Here is a 20,811-nt window from a genome sequence, read left to right as displayed (position 1 = left end):
ACAAAGACGGATTGTAAATTGGAAACAATCAATTTTTAAACATTTGCGCTTGTAAACATAAAACACTTGCGAATATAATACTTTGTTTTTTTTTTGCCACTAGAGGTCACTGTAGCTCGCGTTTTAATTTTGACGTCATATTCGTGCGACATTTGCATGAACACATGTACCATGCGTGTAAAATCTTGAGGTACATGAATGAAATACTCATGCTTTTTATAAGATATATATTATTCACGAGACGTTGAAAAACATCGTTGTTTGTCATGGCTGGAAACACGCTGCTGTATAAATCAAAGTAAGTGCAGTTTTCGTCTGTTGTCAATGGGAAAGATTATTTTAAAATGTGCAGAACTTACAGTGGCTAGTTGAGATTACTATTACCTACCGTATTTGACAACTAGTGTATAATCATCTCATTTGTCTGTTTAGTTATGCAGTCTCCAGCAAAATAGAGCCGTTCTATAAGGGAGGAAAAGTACAGGTAAGTTCATATTTTTTTAGTAGTTGATTAAAAATAATACTATCAGTTAAATAAACGACAGCTATTTTACCTGCACGTTTGACTTGTTTTGTATCTCCATCCAGATAAGTCGTGATGAACAGTACCTCCTCTGCACATGTGGATCAAAAGTCAACATTTTGCAGATCGACACAGGGAAAATCATTCATAGTATTGAGCAGGTCAGTCTCCTACAGTTTTGTTTTTAATGTGTGTTTCTTCAACTATGGGAACTTTTGATCTAGTTTATTTAGTTTTGTCTAAAACAGTGGATGTACATCCATCACAGAAGCACGCTGTCATTTTCTTGTAATAAATAAATAAACTGTTTCCAGCACATCTCACATGATGTTGTTCATCTGTACTGCTCTATTCTGTGGTGGAAACTATTGTTTTTCATGCACTTGTCAATTTTGAGATTTTGTGCTGATTTAGTGATATACTATATATATAGGAAACTTTGGAAACATTACTATTTTTAATGTGTTTGAACAGTCTCTTATGCTCATTAAGGCTGCATTTATTTAATAATAAATACAGAAAAAACAATAATATTGTGAAATATTATTACAGTTTAAAAATTATGGTTTTCTATTTTAATATACTATAAAATATAATTTTATTTCTGTGATCAAAGCTGAATTTTCAGCATCATTACTCCAGTATGCAGTGTCACATGATCCTTCAGAAATCAATCTGATATGATGATTTATTATCATCATATCAGATCAACTGTTGGAAACAGCTGTGCTGCTTAATATTATTTTATAACCGGTGATACTTTTTCAGGATTCTTTGAATAAAAAGTTAAAAAATATCAGCATTTATTTCAAATAGAAATCTTTTGTAACAATATGCACTACCGTTCAAAAGTTTGGGGTCAGTAATTTTTTTTTTTTTTGAAAGAAATTAATACTTTTATTCAGCACGGATGTGTTAAATTGATAAAAAGTGATAGTAAAGATTTATATTGTTAGAAAATATTTCTATTTTGAATAAATGCTGTTCTTTTTAACCTTTTTATTCATCAATGAATCCTGAAAAAAGTATCACAGATTCCAAAAAAATATTAAGCAGCACAACTGTTTTCGACATTGATAATAACTGAGTATCAAATCATCATATTAGAATGATTTCTGAAGGATCATGTGACACTGAAGACTGGAGTAATGATGCTGAAAATTCAGCTTTGATTACAGGAATAAATTACTTTATAAAATATATTCAAACAGAAAACAGTTATTTTAAATTGTAATAATATTTTGCAATATTACTGTTTTTACTGCATTTTTGATCAAATAAATGCAGCTTTGATGATCATAAGTTACTTCCTTCAAACACATTAATAATCTTACCGATTCCAAACTTTTGACTGGTAGTGTACACTTATACACCTTTTTTTTTAAATTAATTAATTAATTAAAAAATACATTTTTTATTAATTTTTAGTTGGTTGAAAAAAAAGAAGAAAAAAGTTAAAACAAAGAAATAGATGAAACAGAAACTCACAATATTATGCTATCTGAATCTAAGTTGATTTGAATAAAGAAAAAAATGTGCTGAATCATGAAAATAATTTTTTACTGTGTATCTATAATCTGATGGTTTTGGCAGAGGATCATTCGCCTGATTTCTATAACATTTTATTCCTAAAATTATTAGAATGTTAATTCTTTAATAGAATAATTTGAGAAGTATTATTATTATTATTATTATTATTATTATTTATTTAGATTCCCCCATGATTCTGAATAGACAACTAAACAAAAGTCTATTTAGAAATATTTAATTAATTTAAATTGTTTTTTAAATAATCGGTTTGAATGAATGACTCAATGACTCATAAAGACTAGATGAATCAGCGGTTTTGAATTAATCTCTTGAATTCATGATTTTTATTTATGACATTTATAATAAACACTTTCATTATTTGTATGATGTATTTTGTCTGGATCTGAAATAAAGGGTAAAATAATAAAATATATAAATAAACCCATTTAAAAATAGCCATATGTTGAAGGAATGGTAATAAACTTTAATGTGAACTTCATATAACAAATAGAAAAAAGAAAAATCAACCCCTGAAATATGAAAGTGCCCAAAATTGAAGAAGCGCCATGTCTCAAAATACAACTGTATAATACGGCTGCCTGTATTTCTCACTTTTGTTTTCTGTGAGCAGGATGATCAAGAGGACATCACCTCATTCTCTCTCAGTCCTGATGATGAGGTGAGATCGTTCAGTGATCTGTCATTCAACTGTCTGGTGTTTCAGGATGTCTGAGACTGAGCTGGTTGCTGTTGTTTCTCTGCAGATCCTGGTGACCGCCAGCAGAGCTTTGCTCTTGAAGCAGTGGGACTGGAAGCAGGAGAAGTGCACTCGGTCGTGGAGGGCCATCCACAATGTGCCTGTGGCCAGCATGACCTTTGACTGCACCACCACCCTGCTGGCGACAGGTCAGACATAAACTAGATCTTTAATGCAACAGGGCAAATTGTCATACTAAGGCCCTATTTCCTCCACCTGGTATTCAGATGTGTTTTGGTCGATCGGATCACATGTGGACAACATTAAATACAGGTCTAAAACGTTTTGAGCTTGTCCACTTTCTACCCCTTCCAGAGGTATTTGAAAACACATTCGACCGGATTGCTTTCTCTCCGGATTGATAAACTCTCATGTGGCCGAATGCTTTCGAACAGCCACTAAAAACCACCTACTCTCTGCCTACTTACCTAACATGTAAACGTTACATTAGCCAGACAGGATTTAAACTTTGTCGGCTGGAGACCAAAGTTTGGTTTGAAGATGAAAAATGTACCAAGCACAATGTTCTCTCACCATTCCTGATTTCTAAAACACTCACAGCGTCTGGCGTAGTCTTACAGCTCTCAGTGCAGAAACAAAAGCTGCTGCTCTCCATATGTTTTATAGTCACCTCTGTGTGCGTCCATATGTAAATTGTGTGAGCTTATTTCATCCATTAGATCGAAAGATCTGAAAAAGCCCATACATTTGCCCACCCATAGATAGGGCTGGGCGATATATCGCATGCAATTGTCACGCATTGTCATAAGCTACGCAATATCGCGTTCATTATCGCAGATGAATCACCTTCGATAATGAACGCGATATTGCGTGGCTTGTCAGTGATCTACGGTTCTGTCTATTAAATGCCGCTCCATTTGAAAGCAGGTGATGGCGATTTAGCGGTAATCAGGGAACCGGCTTTACTGACGAAATGCGCGTGACAATCGCATGCAATATATCGCCCAGCCCTACCCATAGACCCTCCCCTCGAAGAAATCAGGACAGAACTGGTTGAAAGGAGACGGATTAAGGAAACAGGGCCAAGGACAATTTCATTAGTTTAGACAAATCTTAGTGTAGCATATTTTTAAAAAGAGTACTTATTACGATAATATATGTGACCCGTGCTGGCAAAATGAGTCACGATAAGTTATTGTTAAAAAAAAACAAAAAAAACAATTGTTTTGTTGTAATCAGACAAAAAATGGCTGAAACAGGCTACACCTGTTTGAAGTCGATAGAGTCAGCAAAGTAAATTTTGAGAAAAAAATTAGAGTTTTCTGAAAAGTTTTTTTGAAGTTTCCAAAACAAAATCAACTTTCAACCACACTTTAAAATCCCTGGTAATAACACCAGATTTGGCACACACCAAGTCAAAACCAAATATCTATAGGAAAAATATATATATATCTTTTTTTATCCTTGATACCACAATTGTTTGATTAACATTAATGAAACAGACAGCCTATTAAGACCTACTGTACCGCACGGATCTGATATAATGTTACACATCAGATGTTTTTCCCCAACTCTTAACCAGATGTTCACTTAAAGGATTAGTCCACTTTTAAATAAATTTTCCTGATAATTTACTCACCCCCATGTCATCCAAGATGTTCATGTCCTTCTTTCTTCAGTCGAAAAGAAATGAAGGTTTTTGATGAAAACATTCCAGGATTTTTCTCCATATAGTGGACTTCAATGGGCACCAAACGATTGAAGGTCAAAATTATAGTTTCAGTGCAGCTTCAAATTGTTCAACACGATCCCAGACGAGAAATAAGGGTCTTATCTAGAGAAACCATCGCTCATTTAAAAAAAAAAAAAAAAAAAAAAAAAAAATTTTTAAATTTTATACATTTTAACCATAAATGCTCATAGCTTTCTTCTTCTCTATTTGAATTCCAGCAGTGTATATGCTGCTAAGTGTATTACTGCCTTTCTGGTTAAAATGTATAAAATTTTTTTTTTTTAGAAAATGAGTGATTGTTTCTCTAGATAAGACTCTTATTTCTCATCTGGTATCGTGTAGAACAATTTGAACCTGCACTGAAACTAATTTTGACCTTCAACTGTTCTCATTTTTGTGAAAACCAGACCTCAAATTCGACCAAAATTGACTTCTTCCCACTTGTTTTGCCTGTAGCTCATTTGCATTTCGACTCATTCTTCCAGCATGGGTCACATATTTTAAAAGAATTCTTAATGAAGTACATTTCAAGTGCACATTAAAAAGAGTTAAGGGCACTTTTTTTCACAAGGGTAATGAATATTTGTTGTGTTTGTAGGAGGTTGTGACGGCACCATCAAGCTGTGGGATGTTGTGAAGCAGTACTGCACACACAATCTGAAAGGATCGTCTGGTGTTGTACAGTAAGTACCGAAGAAACTGCTTTGAAATCATCTCTCATTTATGCTCAAGAAATCTTATAATTCCTTCCTGTAATGATGCAATACTAGCACAGCTAGTTGTTATGCCATGTATAAAAGCTGTAACGCCTGTCTTTTTCAGTTTGGTTGAGTTTCATCCGGACATCAGCAGGCTGCAGCTCTTCTCTTCCTCTGTCGACTGTGGGATCCGTATCTGGGATCTGCGGACCAGCAAGTGCGTCTGTGTTTTGCAGAGCCACTACAGTGCCGTCACATCGCTGGCCTTCTCTCCTGATGGCCAAACGCTCGTCAGGTAAATGGGGGGAATTTCTGAGGAATATCTTCAAGGATTTTCCTCATAACGGTCGAATTTTAATAGAGTCGCGCTCTTTCTATTTTCAGTTCTGGCCGAGACAAAATCTGTTCAGTGTGGGACCTGAAGGAGAAGGCGGTGAAGAGGACAGTCCCTGTCTATGAGGTCAGAATGAGGTCTCAATTATTATCTGTGTGTCAGAGCTGTGAAATAAGCAGGCTACTCTGGAAATATGGCTTTGTTGTTTTACATGTTCTCTTATTTGTACGTTCAGGCTGTGGAAGGTGTTGTTCTTCTGCCGGGGACGAGCGATTACTCTCAGATGGGTGTGAAGAGTGACGGTTTACACTTTGTCACGGCTGGCAGTAAAGGTAAACTCTTTTTCAATTTAAAACACAGTATAATTTAAAATCCATAAAAGCAGTCCTGACCAGGGGTGCAACTATCAACTTACTAGTATCAGTGTTAGTTTAGTATTTTTCATATACTATTATAGTATTTGTTTATTAATTTAAATAAAAGCTCTCATTTTATTGTAAATTTTAGTAATTATGTGCTTTTGTCATTTTTATTTTTATTTGTTTTTAATTTATGTAGCTTTAATTTATATTTATTTCATATATTTGTTTTATGTATTTATTCAATTATTTGAATAATTAATTTGGCAGACTATTGCTGACAAATAATTGTGAACTGTCCAGGTAACATGGAAAGCGAGTAAACATTATTCATTTTGTAATAATACAAAGCAGGTTGAAAATCTGCGAACTTGCAACTTAATTTGCTTTGTTGCTTCTAATCGAGATGAAAAGCTGCATGCGCATCATTTAAAACATAAGATGAATGAGAAAATATTATTTAAATATATTGTTTAAAGATGTACATTTTGCTTATTTGTAGGCTTTTTTATTGTATGCATTAAAAAGGAATGATTTTGCTCCTGTGTGTTGCATATGTTGAGTCTCCTCTGAGTAGTTGTTGTGTAAGTGTATGTTGCGATGTTCTCCGCAGGTGTTCTTCAAGTGTGGGACTCCAGCTCAGCGCGTTGTGTGTTCACGCAGACGCTGCCCGACGCCCCAGCTCTCAGCACAGAGGAGGCCGATCTGAACCCGCGCAGTCTGATGCACCTTCTGCCCATGCCTCTGTCCAACAGACTGGCCACAGTCACCGCAGAGCACAACATCCTCATCTATCAGATGCCCTCGCTCACCATACAGCAGCAGGTAAGCCTTACGGCTCAGCATAAGCATACGCCGTATCTGGAATGGTAAACAATTCGGCTTGTTTATCTCTTCTTATGAAGTTCGTGGGCTACAATGATGATATCTTGGATGTGAAGTTCCTGGGGAAGGACGACACGCACATCGTTGTGGCCACTAACAGCTCTCAGCTGAAGGTGTTTGAGTTGGCCACTAACAGCTGTCAGATTCTGTATGGACACACAGGTCAGTGAGCCACTAGAGGGCAGCAGCACTCTGGATATATGTTACACATGCCACACTGCACAGGGTTTGATCAATACAGAGGTCCCAAAATTGAGCTTGCTAGGGGGTTTGTGGGCCCCTGATGAAAGTTTAATTTCCCTGATCTATATATATGTAATTTAAGATGTCTAAAGGCCAAAAGTTCACCCAAAAATGACAATTTTGTCATCATTTACTCACCCTGAAGTTGTTCCAAACCTGTAAGAGTTTATTGGATCTGTTGAACACAAAAGAAGATATTTTAAAGAATGTTAGTGACCAAACAGTTTTGGATCCCCATTGACTTCCATAATTATTTGTTTTTGGTTGGTTGGTTACCAACCAAATGTATGTATGTGTTTCACACATGAAATAAACTTTTAAAACAACATGAGGGTGAGTAAATGATGACAGAATTTTCATTTTTGGGTGAAGTAAATATGACAGTGGACACTAGCATGAATTATTTGTTAACGGTTGTTCTTCCTCTCTCATCTTCATCACATTCTCTTTTTCTGTTTTTCTCAGTCTCCTTATCTTGTCCTTTATCTCTTCCCTTCCCAAAGCTGAGCTTTTCATTTTCATCTGTGTCAGTGCAGAAAGTAAACATAGGGTCAACTGATATTTATGTTTTATGAATCATTATCTTAGACAAGTACATTTACTGAAGGCTAAAAGGAAAGCCAAGTAACTAAGTTTATTAAATTCATTCACAATATGTGCACATTCATAATTAATCCTATGTCTAATATCACAACATTGCATTACATGAATCATGTAAATTATATATTTCAGTTCAAAATGGCAAAATTAGACAAATTGTCCAATTTTTTTTTATTTTCATTTAACATTTCTATCGTAAATCATCTGTCAAATATTGCAGCACTAAAGTAGAGTTAATATTAGGGATTTGTATTGCTATTGCATGACCTATATATATATATATATATATATATATATATATATATATATATATATATATATATATATATATATATATATATATATTTTTTATGCATTTAATAATGCATAAATAATAATGAAAATAGATTGATTGTTAGGATTTGTGCACAGAGAACATTAGTGATTTCACCTGACTGCAATGAGAACACATTTGTATGCAAAAAAAAAAAAAAAAAAAAAGAGCAGTGAGAAAACATGGATGATGGAAACCAGGGTTATAACATTTCTCATTTTCATTGTTTAGCTTGATGTACTTATTGAAACTAAAACTGAAGTAAAAGATAAATAAAATATAGACATTGCAAAAAAGCAACTAATAAAATTGACCCACTAAACTATTATTTTTTTTAAATAAAATCATGTTAAAAACTAAAATTACACTGTATTGAACTTGATTCAGTCAAAACAAGATAATTGGTGTAGAGTTTCATGTGGGCAGGTTGATGTGTGTTGACAGGTATGTGTGTGTAAAGGTGTGTTGACAGGTGTGTGTGTGCTGTTAATGCACAAATTTGTTGTGTTTCCCACAGCACAAGTTATCATTAGGTTTATATTTGAAAAATAAATTTATGTGAGCCACCCTTAAAAAAACAAAACAAAACAAAAAACAAAAAAAAGTCTGATTGTCAACCTGATTAAGTGTAAAAGAGAAAGACAAAATAGGCTAATTTTGATCAAATATTTGTTCTTGGACATGGATTAAAAGGAAGCAGTGAATTTATTTATTTATTTATTTTTTTTTTTTGTCAACTAAAACAATTTTCTGTAATTGAAGTAAAGATCAAATCAAATAAAATATAAATGTTTGTAGAAAAAAATAGATATACTGCTTTGGCAACTAACTGAAATGTCTAAGTACTAAAATAATAAAACTAAAACTGAAATAAAAATAGTCAAATAAAAGAAAATTTAAAATATTAATAAATACTGCAGTAAAAAATACTAAAACAACACTGAGTCCAAGTAAAGATAATTTTATTAAAAAAATGCAGCTAGTCAGTTTAGATTCCCCACCCTGAAACTAACACTTTAACCAGTTGCTAAAATTAAACATTTCCTGACGCAAATTGAAAGCTATTGTTGGTTTGTTCATTGTTTTTAAGTCATATTGTATAAAGTTAGTAGCCAGGTTGATGTGTGTCAGGTGTGTTAAAGGATTAGTTCTCTTTCAAATAAAAATCACCCCAAGCTTTACTCACCCTCAAGCCATCCTAGGTGTATATGACTCTCTTCTTTCTGATGAACACAATCAGAGAAATATTAATAAATATCCTGATGCATCCGAGCTTTATAATGGCAGAGAACAGGGGTCACGAGTATGAGCTGAAGAAAGTGTCTCCATCCACATCCATCCATCATAAACATGTACACCACACGGCTCCAGGGCGTTAATAAAGGCCTTTTGAAGCGAATTGATGTTTGTGTAAAAAATATCCTTATTTAACAAGTTATAAGGTAAAATATCTAGCTTCCACCAGACCGCCTTCAGTATTCAACTTACAAAGAAAGTGTAAACTGGCATCGCGTCAGTTACACTTTTTCCGTAACTTGAATAGGGAATTGGTAGGATGTAGCGTAAGCTGGTTGAACTGCAAGAGGTTTACACTTTCTTCCTAAGTTGAAAACTGAAGGCAGTCTGGCGGAAGCTAGATATTTTACTTCGTAACTTGTTAAATATGGATATTTTTTTAAACCAACGCATCGATTCACCTCAGAAGGCCTTTATTAACCCCCCGGAGCCGTGTGGACTACATGTTTATGATGGATGGATGTGGATGGAGACACTTTCTTCAGCTCATATTCGTGACCCCTGTTCACTGCCATTATAAAGCTCGGATGCATCAGGATATTTATTAATGTTTCTCTGATTGTGTTCATCAGAAAGAAGAAAGTCATAAACACCTAGGATGGCTTGAGGGTGAGTAAAGCTTGGGGTGATTTTCATTTGAAAGTGAATTCTTTAAAGGTGATAAAGAGGATCTTTTCGTCGACTGAGAAACCAAAGACTGTTACTGAGTTTTTGAAATGAGCGCATGCATAAGAACAACCCCCCTCCTTCGAAGGAACGCCTCCCAAAACTCGTAAACACTTGTATTGGAACATGAGTGTTTACCACCGGCATTCGCTGTGTCGTGTTAGTGGATTCATTATGTCGGACTCACCGCAGGTGACTCATAATCTGCAGTTGTTATTCCTGTCTCCGGACAAAAACATCGCATGCGGCGCCTGTGGAGTGTGGAAAGTTACTGGAGCGCGCAGCCACACCGTCTCTCACAAGGAACGTCATGGCAGTGATTGACAAGCCAGAGGGCCAATTGTTTACGCGATGATCGCGTAAACGATTGGCTGATGTTTTTAAGGCCCTACCTCGTGCACAGATGATGTATATTAATATTATTCCTTTCAGTGCACCTAATAAATAGTCTTTTATCAGTTAGTAAAGACAGTTTCAAGTAATATTGCAAAAATGTATAAAACAAAACATCCTCTTTAGCACCTTTAATAGGTGTGAGTATGTGTTTGGGTGTGTGTGCTGTTAATGCACTTGTTTGTGCAAGTTATCGTTAGATTTGTTAAAAAAAAAAAATTATTCAGTTAATAAAAATAATCACTAGATTATCAAAACCAAAAATCTCTAAATTATCACACATGGTTGCTGCAGTTTATAAACTGCATATATTGTCACTTAATTCCTTAGTTCATCATGTGTAAAAACAACTGGCTTCAAACATTATGTAGTGAATGTCACACTGAATCGATTCACCTCTTGAGTCAACAATCTACATTGTTGGCATTCTCGTCAATGAGTCGAGTGCAATAACCTTGTCATCTGCTGACGAACCTCTGTGATTATCTGTCTGCAGATACCATCTTATCTATTGATGTGTTCTGCAAAGGCTCCATGTTTGCCAGCTGTGCAAAGGTGATTCTTTTATTCTTTTTTAGAAAGCTGCACCACTGGCTTTCCACAGGCATATCACGGCATTCAATGCATAGTTTCGCCCACACATGGAAAAACGAGATTTGTGTAACTTTTCACACAGGACAAGTCCTTGCGGCTGTGGAAGATGGATCCGACGAGCGGCCTTGTGCACTGCGTGGCTCGGGGCAGCGGACACTCCAATGCCGTGGGCTCTATAGCCTGCTCCAGGTCAGACCTCAGCCGCCGGTCTATCGCTGTATTGTATATATCAGTTAGATACGTGCTAAAACACCTGCAGCATGATCGTAGGTCTGTCCTGAAACATCTCTGAAAAGTCTGTGTCCTGAGTTGCCAAGCTATACTGCACTTTTATTATGACCATTTATGTTGCACTGGCTATTTTACAACACCTTCGAACATGATCTATCCAATCAGATTTAAAGGGATTGTTCACCCAAAAATGAAAATTTACATTTGCTCACCCTCATGTCATCCAAAAACCACAGGCAGTGATCATGACGGTAATCCATACAGCCCCAGTGAATAAATGTCAATGTCTTCTGAAGCCGAACGATTGGTGTTTGTAAGAAAAATACTTTTTTTTTTTTTTTTTTTTTTTATTGATTTTACTATAAATCATTGCTTCTGGGGTGTTCATCAGAGGGATGTTGTGACATGTGACAAGTGGCAATATTTTGTGTCTCTGTGTTACTTCTTGTGCAAACTTCACTGCACATTTAGGGTGTGTTCACGCTTGTAGTTCGATTCTCAGACCAAAAAATGAAAATGAAACATTTAGTCCTGGTTCACTTTACTTTCGGTTTGCTTTTCAACTGCAGTTCAATACTGTTTCAAAGTGTGTGTGATTATAGACGCATCATTATAGTTGTGCCGCCTCTACTGCCGTGGATCCACTCCTTGGCTACCAACGAGAGGAACATCTGCACCTTATCTACTGACCACCATACAGCCTTTTCTTTTTTCAAGTTGCGTGTGACGGAAAGTCATTTAAAAAAGTTGTGCGAACAAATGATACTGCGGTGACTGTTACTGACTATTTAAATCTAGCGGGTTTGGTGTCTTGTGTTTCAAGTCCAATGACGCTGGTAGTGACGATTCTCTGTGACCAATCGGTGATCTGCAGTGTTTTCACGTCACATTTTAGTATCGGTACGGCTCGCTTGGAACCTCAACTGAGGTGGTACTATTTAAGCAAGCCGTACCAAGCCGCACCATGCAGTGGAAAAGCACCATAACAGAGCAATCGCACCACAGTTTGTTTTAATTGAACTAAACCTGTAAAGTGGGAACACAGCCAAAAAATCTGAGTTTTTTTTATAATATATATACACACAGCTATCATTCAGAAGGCATTGATTCATCCACTGTGGTCGTATGTATTACCGTTACAATCTCTGCATGTGGTTTTTGAAGCGTCAACCAAGCAGCACCCATTCACTTGCATTATATGAACTCACAGAGATGTATTATTTACCTAAAAATCTTTGTTTGTGTTGATCTAAAGAAAGAAAGCCATATACGTGAAGGTATATGAAGGTGTGTAAATGATGAGACATTTTTGGGTGACTATCCCTTTAGGTACCACAACTATTCATTTTATAACAGTATACCTGTTTGTAATGTTTCGTTACATTGGTCACTTTGTTATGTGAACTTAATGAACTGAAAAACTAATACTTATTTGCGCAGTGTTCTGACTCGTACACCTGTTTCCCTGTTCCTGTATGCAGGTTAAAGAAAGTCTTCCTGGTGTCAGGCAGTCAGGACTGCACTATTAAGGTGTGGGAAGTGCCCGACCCTCCTCCCGCCCTGGGATGTGAACCGGGCTTGATGACGGCACGAATCACTGAGAAAGCTCATGACAAGGTTGGTCTTTGCCCTTGTCACGTTCACTCTCAAACAGGAGATGCATTCACCGAAACTGTCAGTTGAAACGTGGTGCAAAACATGTTTTGACAGCACATGCTCAAACTTTTTTTGACGTTTCTTGTCTGTCCATTGCGTCAAAACAATGTGTTAAGAGATTAGTAAAATGCACATTGCACATTCTTTTTGTGTAATCATCATTCATTATTATGTTCAAAATAACAGATTGTAGCTGTTAAAATACAGTCAAGTTTTCTAAAATATTCCAATTTCCAAAATGTTGACAAGACTAAGTTTAATATAACATCTGTTTATCTTATAACATGAACGTAAGGTTAATAATATAACTTAGATTACACAGTTTTACTCAAATTAGGGTGATGCAAAAATGAGTACACCCCACAACAAAAACTACTACATCTAGTGCTTTGTATGTCCTCCATGATTTTTAATGACAGCACCAAGTCTTCTAGGCATGGAATGAACAAGTTGGCGACATCTATCTTTTTCCATTCTTCAAGAATGTCCTCTTTTAGAGACTGGATGGTGGATGGAGAGAGATGCTCAACTCGTCTCTTCAGAATTCCCCATAGGTGTTCAATTGGGTTCAGATCAGGAGCCACTGAATCACTTTCACCCTGTTCTTCTTCACAAATCCAACAGTGGCCTTAGATGTGTGTTTAGGATCAGTGTCATGTTGGAAAAGTACACGACGACCAAGGGCACAGAGTGATGGTAGCATCTTCTCTTTCAGTATAGAGCAGTACATCTGTGAATTCATGATGCCATCAATGAAATGCAGCTCCCCGACACCAGCAGCACTCATGCAGCCCCACATAAGCACACTGCCACCACCATGTTTCACTGTAGGCACCATGCATTTTCTTTATATTCTTCACCTTTGCGACGCCATACAGTTTTGAAGCCATCAGATCCAAAAACATTTATCTTGGTCTCATCACTCCAGTAGTCTTCATCTTTGTCAGCATGGACCCTGGCAAACTCTAGGTGGACTTTTTTTGAGCCTGGGCTTTAGGAGAGTCTTCTTTCATGGACGGCTCCCATGCATGCCATTCCTCTGCAGTGTACGCTGTATTGTGTCACAGGAAAAAGTCACCCCAGTTTGGCTTTCTACTTCTTTAGATAACTGCAGTGAACTTGCATGCCGATTTTCTTCAACCCTTCTCATCAGAAGACGTCTCTGTGAGATGGTTGCAGTTCCAGCTTTTTACATTTTTTGTGTCATCACTCCGTGCCCTTGGTCGTTGTGCACTTTTCCAACATGACAATGATCCTAAACACACATCTAAGGCCACTGTTGGATTTCAGAAGAACAGGGTGAAAGTGATTCAGTGGCTCCTGATCTGAACCCAGTCGAACACCTATGGGGAATTCTGAAGAGAAAAGTTGAGCATCACTCTCCATCCAGCATCCAGTCTCTAAAAGAGGTCATTCTTGAAGAATGGAAAAAGACAGATGTTGCAAAATGTCGCCAACTTGTTCATTCCATGCCTAGAAGACTTGGTGCTGTCATTTAAAAACATGGAGGCCATACAAAGTACTAGATATAGTAGTTTTTGTTGTGGGCTGTACTCCTTTTTGCATCACCCTAATTTAAAACTGTGTAATCTAAGTTATATTATTAACCTTACTTTCATATTATAAGTTAAACAGATGTTATATTAAACTTAGTCTTGTCAACATTTTGGAAATTGTTTTCGTGTTCATTGAGATATTGTTTAAAATGTTACTTTTCAAAGAGGGTGTATTCATTTACGCTGAGCACTGTATATAATATGCATATATATATATATATATATATATATATATATATATATATATATATATATATATATATATATATATATATATATATATATATATATATATACATTTTATGTTCATCATCCCCCCTCTTCTGTTGTCCTGTCTCTTCCTGGAATATTCCTGAAGGATGTGAACAGCCTGACCATCTCTCCCAATGACAAACTGCTGGCCTCTGGCTCCCAGGATCGCACGGCAAAACTCTGGTCCCTGGCTGACATGAGTCTGCTAGGTGTCTTCAGAGGTCATAGTCGAGGTATTTGGTGTATTCAGTTCTCTCCTGTGGACCAGATCCTGGCCACGGCCTCGGCAGACGGCTCCATCAAGATCTGGGGCCTTCAAGACTTCAGCTGCCTCAAGGTAACTTTTAGGTTTAAAGAGTTGTTGAATTTGATATGCAATTTCTATAGAGTGCAACAGTTCCCGAACACTTTTCCAGCAGCCTTGTTTCCAGAAGTATTTTTCACATTCATTTTTACATTTTTACTATTTTTAAAAAATAAATAAATAAATAAAAAGTTATAAGCCATGAACCAAACCAAACAGGCAACTCAAAACATTACAAACTTTTATTTGAAGTAGGGTGTAGGTCGGTACTTGATTTTCTCCATGGGGAATTGTTTGGATGGTTGGATTGTTGTGATTTGCTATTGTTGGATCTCATGTGAGTTACAGGTTGCCCCGCCCTCATGCCAGTAAACACATCACCAGAGAAGAGGAAGGGGAAGTTATTTTGATTTAAAGGATTAGGTCACTTTCAGATAAAAATTTCCTGATAATTTACTCACCCCCATGTCATCCAAGATGTTCATATCTTTCTTTCTTTCTTCAGTCGAAAAGAAATGAAGGTTTTTGATGAACATTTTTCTCCATATAGTGGACTTCAAGTGTCCGTCCAAATGGTTGAAGGTCAAAATTACAGTTTTATTTTCTTGCAGAATAACAATGTAGTTTATCACCAAGAATTCTGCTGTTAGACACGATTATTAAAAAATAAGTTGAAATAATGTAGTCTGATGGCTTCAACAAATATATATACCATCGATTAACAACCTTGTAAGCTCACAGTAGGTCTGTCTTTTAAAGGTTTAGAAGTTTTTGTTAAAAATCAATTCCCCTTTGGAGGAAATTAAATTAATTTACTTTCAGAATTCGACTGTTGTGCTCTGTAAGTCTTATCTAGAGAATATGGCATGGCAATGTTCTGACAACCTAGCATCCTAATGATGTGTTGCATGGGCCAATCTGATTATTTAAATATGAAACTGCATTTGCAGCCCATTATATTTCCTGATTTTCAAAGCAAAATATTGAAGATGGGACAATGATAAAAACATTGAAGAACATTGGGGGCGTCATGTGAATAGAAAATAATTTCAGAGACAGAATTAATACATTTTGAGAAAAGATTGTGAAAGCAAGTTTTTTTTTTTTTTTTTTCTTTAGTGTAACATGACCTGTTGAATCATTGTAGACCCAGGAACTGTGCTTAGAAAGTAAACGGGGTACATCTCGATTTCATTGACTTGACCATGAAACCATGAGTCTTTTTTTGACACATATTTAGCCCCATGCTTGTAAAATATGAACTCTATTTTGGTTTCTGAATCTTAACATTAGCTATTTTTCCATGCAGTTTTGTGTTTTTAACTTAACTTAAAATTGGAATAACGCATAGACTATTTGTGAATAAACCAGTTTCCAAGAGTTGTTTATCTAATAAAATGGAAGCTGCTGCAATCACGGAAGCCACTGTGGCTCTTTATTTACACTTAATAAATGATTTGCGCCTCAGAGCGTGCAGTTGAAACCCAATAAACACGACTCTGGTGTTATCATGCATTCGGGGGATGCCTGAGGTTTGGGAATCAGTCGTTTGAGACCGTTCAGGAAGTTAAATATACCCAACTATTTTGATGGCAAACACCATAGCTCAGCCATTTCAGAATGACACAACCAACATTTGAGATGCTGTGCAATGAAATGAATCCACTGGTTAGTTCAGTTATCCAATAACAGCATCCTTTGTTGAGTCAAAGTCGTGTAAGTTTTGTTGCACATCGAGGGATTTATTCTGTAAATGCCTTATCGTGTAAAACAAAATATCTTCCTCACTGCAAAAAAATGCTTTTCTTACTTAGTTTTTGTCTTGTTTCTAGTTCAAATATCTAAAAATTCTTAAATCAAGCATTTTCTAGACAATTAAAATTTGTCTTTTCAGAAAAAGTCAAATTAAGCGAGTTTTTCTTTAAAACAAGCAAAATCTTATTTCAAACTTAAAACAAGATTATTTTGCTTACCCCATTGACAGATTTTTTTTGTGCTTGTTTTAAGGAAAAACTCACTTAATATATTGACAAGACAATAATTTTTTCTTGTATATAAAATGCTTCTTAATTTAAGAATTCTCAGGTAATTGGACTGGAAACAAGACAAAAAAATCAAAGTAAGAAAAGCATTTCTTGCATTTTGAGAATTTACTCGCATCTTGATTTTATTTATTTTTTTATGTGGTATCCTACATAACAATAGCTTGATGGAAACATGCCTATTGATGTTCTGTTCAAACAGCAGTTTATAAAGTAGATTCAAATGATTTCTATTCTTTTTTTTTTTTTTAATCTCTGCAGACATTTGAGGGACATGATGCCTCTGTGCTAAAGATCATATTTGTCAGCCGAGGAACTCAACTAGTGTCTGGGTAGGTTATTTACTTCCTCTTACATTTCCCAGCTGCAGTCCAAACAGTTCACATGCACTGCTTTCAACTATATAAACTTTCAGTTTCATTGTAATTAGAACGTTTGCACAGATTTTATGATGTTTATAATTTTTTTGTGTTTATGGTTCATAGATTTGGACTTAGGCCTTTGTGACCAAACTCTATTTCTCTGTCATTTCTCAGTGGTTCTGACGGACTTTTGAAGTTGTGGACAATAAAAACGAACGAGTGTGTGAAAACATTTGATGCTCACCAGGACAAAGTGTGGGCTCTGCATGGCAGCAGCAAAGACGACCTGATGGTGACGGGATCAGCCGATTCCACCATCACGCTGTGGAAGGTCAGTCCGCCTCACGCATCTTATCCTATCAAAACGCTGTTATGAAACAGAAATGCAAAATGAAACATTGTGTTTCACATACCAAGAGAAATGGCCCATTGTTTTAGACTGATCATGATGAATGATAAACATGTTCCATTTCCTTATTTCTGCATTATGTACTGCTGTTCAATACGATCATCATGATGAAGCTGATATCTCAAGCGTTTATATTTATCTTCTGTAATGTTACAAACATTACATACGTTAAAATATTTTTTTTCAAAGAAATTAATGCTTTTTATTCAGCAAGTACGAGTTAAATTGATCAAAAGTGAGAGTAAATACATTTGTTACACGAGATCTCTATTTTAAATAAATGCTGTTATTTACTTTCTGTTCATCAAAAAATCCTGAAAAACTGTTTCTACAAAAATATTAAGCAGCACAACTGTTTTCAACATTGATAATTATCAATTAGAATGATTTCTGAAGGATCATGTGACACTGAAGACTGGAGTAATGATGTATCCTTCTGATTTCATTGGACTTGTAATATTATTGATATTATTTACTACATCAGAATTTTACAGAAAGTTATTACACTGTATTAATTTGAAAAATTGCTTCATGCAAGATAATGTTTTTCCCAATTGTAATAATGTGCTTGCCGTTGTGTGCAATAAGGCCAACAAGGCACACATAATAAAATGTAGGCCACATTTATCATTTACTAATTCAGACTAGAAACAGGATGTTGTTTGATTAACTCGCATACAGTTTTTGTAGCCAAATAGGTCAGCAGGTCAATAGCAGAAGATTTACTGCCAGTGTGTGACCGTGTGAGACTGATGCAGTGGATTAACACATGAAGGGTTTATTGTTTGGGTGTTGAGTCTAGTTATCCTGAGGACATTGACAAATCGTCCCCTTGGAATTAGGTTCTATCAGACATTTTTGTCAAAATTAAGTTATTAACGTGTTCTTATTCTCTGACAACTTATTTACATTATGTGATGTTTTTGGTAATGTTGAGGGACTTTTTATTTAGAAAACAAGATGGTTCTATCTACAATGTCGAATGGAATGCAAAAACTTTGAAGCTCATTATCTCAAAACTGCTCAGAATGCAGATAGAACCTTATAATTCCAGGGGGACGAATAAATGTGAATTTGAAAAATTGTTTAATGAGTGCTTATATCACCAGCCTGTAACCTAATGTTACTTCATTATTATTATTACTGTTGCGTATGAAACACATGAATGGAATCTCACACCTGGAGGATTATTAATGTACCATTCTTATATAACACACATTATGTGGCCAAAGCACTGGTCACACCTCCTTATAATTAACAAGCTACAAGCTTATAATTACAGCCGCACCTATTACTTTGTTAAAACTGGATGCTCATTTATACTGTCATGCTCCCAAAAACATTTTCATTTTAGCACTTTTATATAATGACTGTAGGTTGTCATAGTTGCTGTCTTTTTGTTTCCATTGTCTATGATTATTGGCCAAACAATATATATATTTTTTTGTCTTCCCGTTAGGACGTAACTGAAGTGGAGTTGGCGGAAGAGCAGGCCAAACAAGAAGACCAAGTCCTTAAGTAAGTCACTTGTCTGCTTTATGTAACAAACAAATGCAGTCAGCTAGATAGATATCTGATGAAAGATTGGAGAGGCTAAATGTCGTAACACTTTGGCAAGCTCCTACACACTTGCACATAAATCACACAAATTTTATTGCTTGCCAAAACCAATCCTGTTGTCGAAACAAAACATTGTTTCTTAAACCCTTAAAGCACTTTATATTTTTATCTGATCTGATCCATGCTGGTTCATTCTTGATACATGACAGCTTATACAGACTTGATATGCTTATGTTAAAATGTTCGTTCACCCAAAAATGAAAATTCAGTCATTTATTACTCACCCTCATGTCGTTCCACACCCGTAAGACCTTTGTTCATCTTCAGAACACAAATTAAGATATTTTTTGATGAAATCCAATGGCTCCGTGAGGCCTGCATTGCCAGCAATGTCACCGATTCATAAAGGTACTAAAAAAATATTGAAAGAGTTCATGCGACTACCTTAATATTATAAAGGTTTATTATAAACCCAAAAAAAACCCCAAAATAACGACTTTATTCAACAATATCTAGTGATGGCCAATTTTAAAACACTGCTTCGAATCTTTACGAATCGAATCAGTGGTTCGGAGCGCCAAAGTCACGTGATTTCAGCAGTTACACAATGATACACAATCCGAATCACTGATTCGAAACAAAAGATTTGTGAAGCTTCATGAAGCAGTGTTTTGAAATCGGCCATCAATAGATATTGTTGAATATAGTCGTTATTTTGTTTTTTTGGTGCACAAAAAAATATTCTCGGCGCTTTATAATATTAAGGTTGAACCACTGTAGTCTCATGAACTGTTTTAAATATATTTGTAGTACCTTTCTGGATCTTGAGAGGTGCAGTGACTCACTGAGTGAGGATTTCATCAAAAAATATCTTAATTTGTGTTCTGAAGATGAACGAAGGTCTTACGGGTGTAGAACGACATGAGTAATTATGTCGGAGTAATTAATGACATAATTTTCATTTTTGGGTGAACTAACTCTTTAAATATGTTTTCTGACATGAAAGTGATCCATCCAAAAATGAAAATTCTGTCATAATTTATTCATCTTCATGTCATTCCAAACCTGCATGATTTTCATTCATCTTCCAAACACAAATGAAGATATTTTAATGAAACCTAAGTCCATTCCACCAAAACTCTATCTTAAAAAGATAATAGTAATCTGTATGAATCAAGCAGTTTAATGCAAGACTTCTGAAGAGACACAATTGCTTTGTATGATGATAAAAAGATTAGGATTTTATTCACATATAAACATTGATCCGCAAACATACATAGAGCACATCAAATATGGTCAGCGGAAGATCAAACTTACTTTCTTTACATGAGAGCAAAATCTTAAGTGGATGAAAACACTTGATTCACTTTTATGAAATTTTCAAAATTCATATGTTTCACTAAAATATATTTGTTTCCAAAATGAAAAGTCTTACGGGTTTGGAACGACATGAGGGGAGAGTATGAACTAACTAAGTATTGCTGCTTATTATTGTCTGTCATTCCAAAACAAAATCTCCCTTTGAGTGCTTATACTAGATTTTGTGGTGTCTTCA

The 20,811-nt window shown here is 35.6% G+C and overlaps 1 protein-coding gene and 1 long non-coding RNA gene across 2 annotated transcripts in view; one reads left to right on the top strand and one right to left on the bottom strand.

Moving 5' to 3' along the window:
• Positions 1–127: 127 nt before the first annotated feature.
• The window catches only part of tbl3 (transducin beta like 3), a 26,367-nt gene continuing 5,683 nt past the window's right edge, over positions 128–20,811 (top strand). Inside the window, exons 1-18 of the mRNA XM_048187290.1 lie at positions 128–298; positions 433–484; positions 589–684; positions 2,685–2,732; positions 2,818–2,959; positions 5,102–5,186; positions 5,326–5,496; positions 5,586–5,661; positions 5,771–5,867; positions 6,508–6,719; positions 6,800–6,941; positions 10,787–10,845; positions 10,967–11,073; positions 12,597–12,732; positions 14,686–14,916; positions 17,187–17,257; positions 17,462–17,618; positions 19,156–19,214. Of these exons, the coding sequence (XP_048043247.1) occupies positions 267–298; positions 433–484; positions 589–684; positions 2,685–2,732; positions 2,818–2,959; positions 5,102–5,186; positions 5,326–5,496; positions 5,586–5,661; positions 5,771–5,867; positions 6,508–6,719; positions 6,800–6,941; positions 10,787–10,845; positions 10,967–11,073; positions 12,597–12,732; positions 14,686–14,916; positions 17,187–17,257; positions 17,462–17,618; positions 19,156–19,214 (1,973 nt within the window). The 5' untranslated portion in view covers positions 128–266. The remainder of the gene's footprint in view (positions 299–432; positions 485–588; positions 685–2,684; positions 2,733–2,817; positions 2,960–5,101; positions 5,187–5,325; positions 5,497–5,585; positions 5,662–5,770; positions 5,868–6,507; positions 6,720–6,799; positions 6,942–10,786; positions 10,846–10,966; positions 11,074–12,596; positions 12,733–14,685; positions 14,917–17,186; positions 17,258–17,461; positions 17,619–19,155; positions 19,215–20,811) is intronic.
• On the bottom strand, positions 6,381–12,551 carry LOC125266558. Its single transcript, XR_007184512.1, has 3 exons — positions 11,328–12,551; positions 7,161–7,197; positions 6,381–6,755 (listed from the first exon to the last, which is right to left on the bottom strand). It is a non-coding gene; the product is annotated as an uncharacterized LOC125266558 (long non-coding RNA).

The sequence above is a fragment of the Megalobrama amblycephala genome, linkage group LG1 (assembly GCF_018812025.1).
Source record: "Megalobrama amblycephala isolate DHTTF-2021 linkage group LG1, ASM1881202v1, whole genome shotgun sequence".
In the NCBI taxonomy this organism is placed as follows: Eukaryota; Metazoa; Chordata; class Actinopteri; order Cypriniformes; family Xenocyprididae; genus Megalobrama; species Megalobrama amblycephala.
This window is presented reverse-complemented; position numbering and strand designations above follow the sequence as displayed.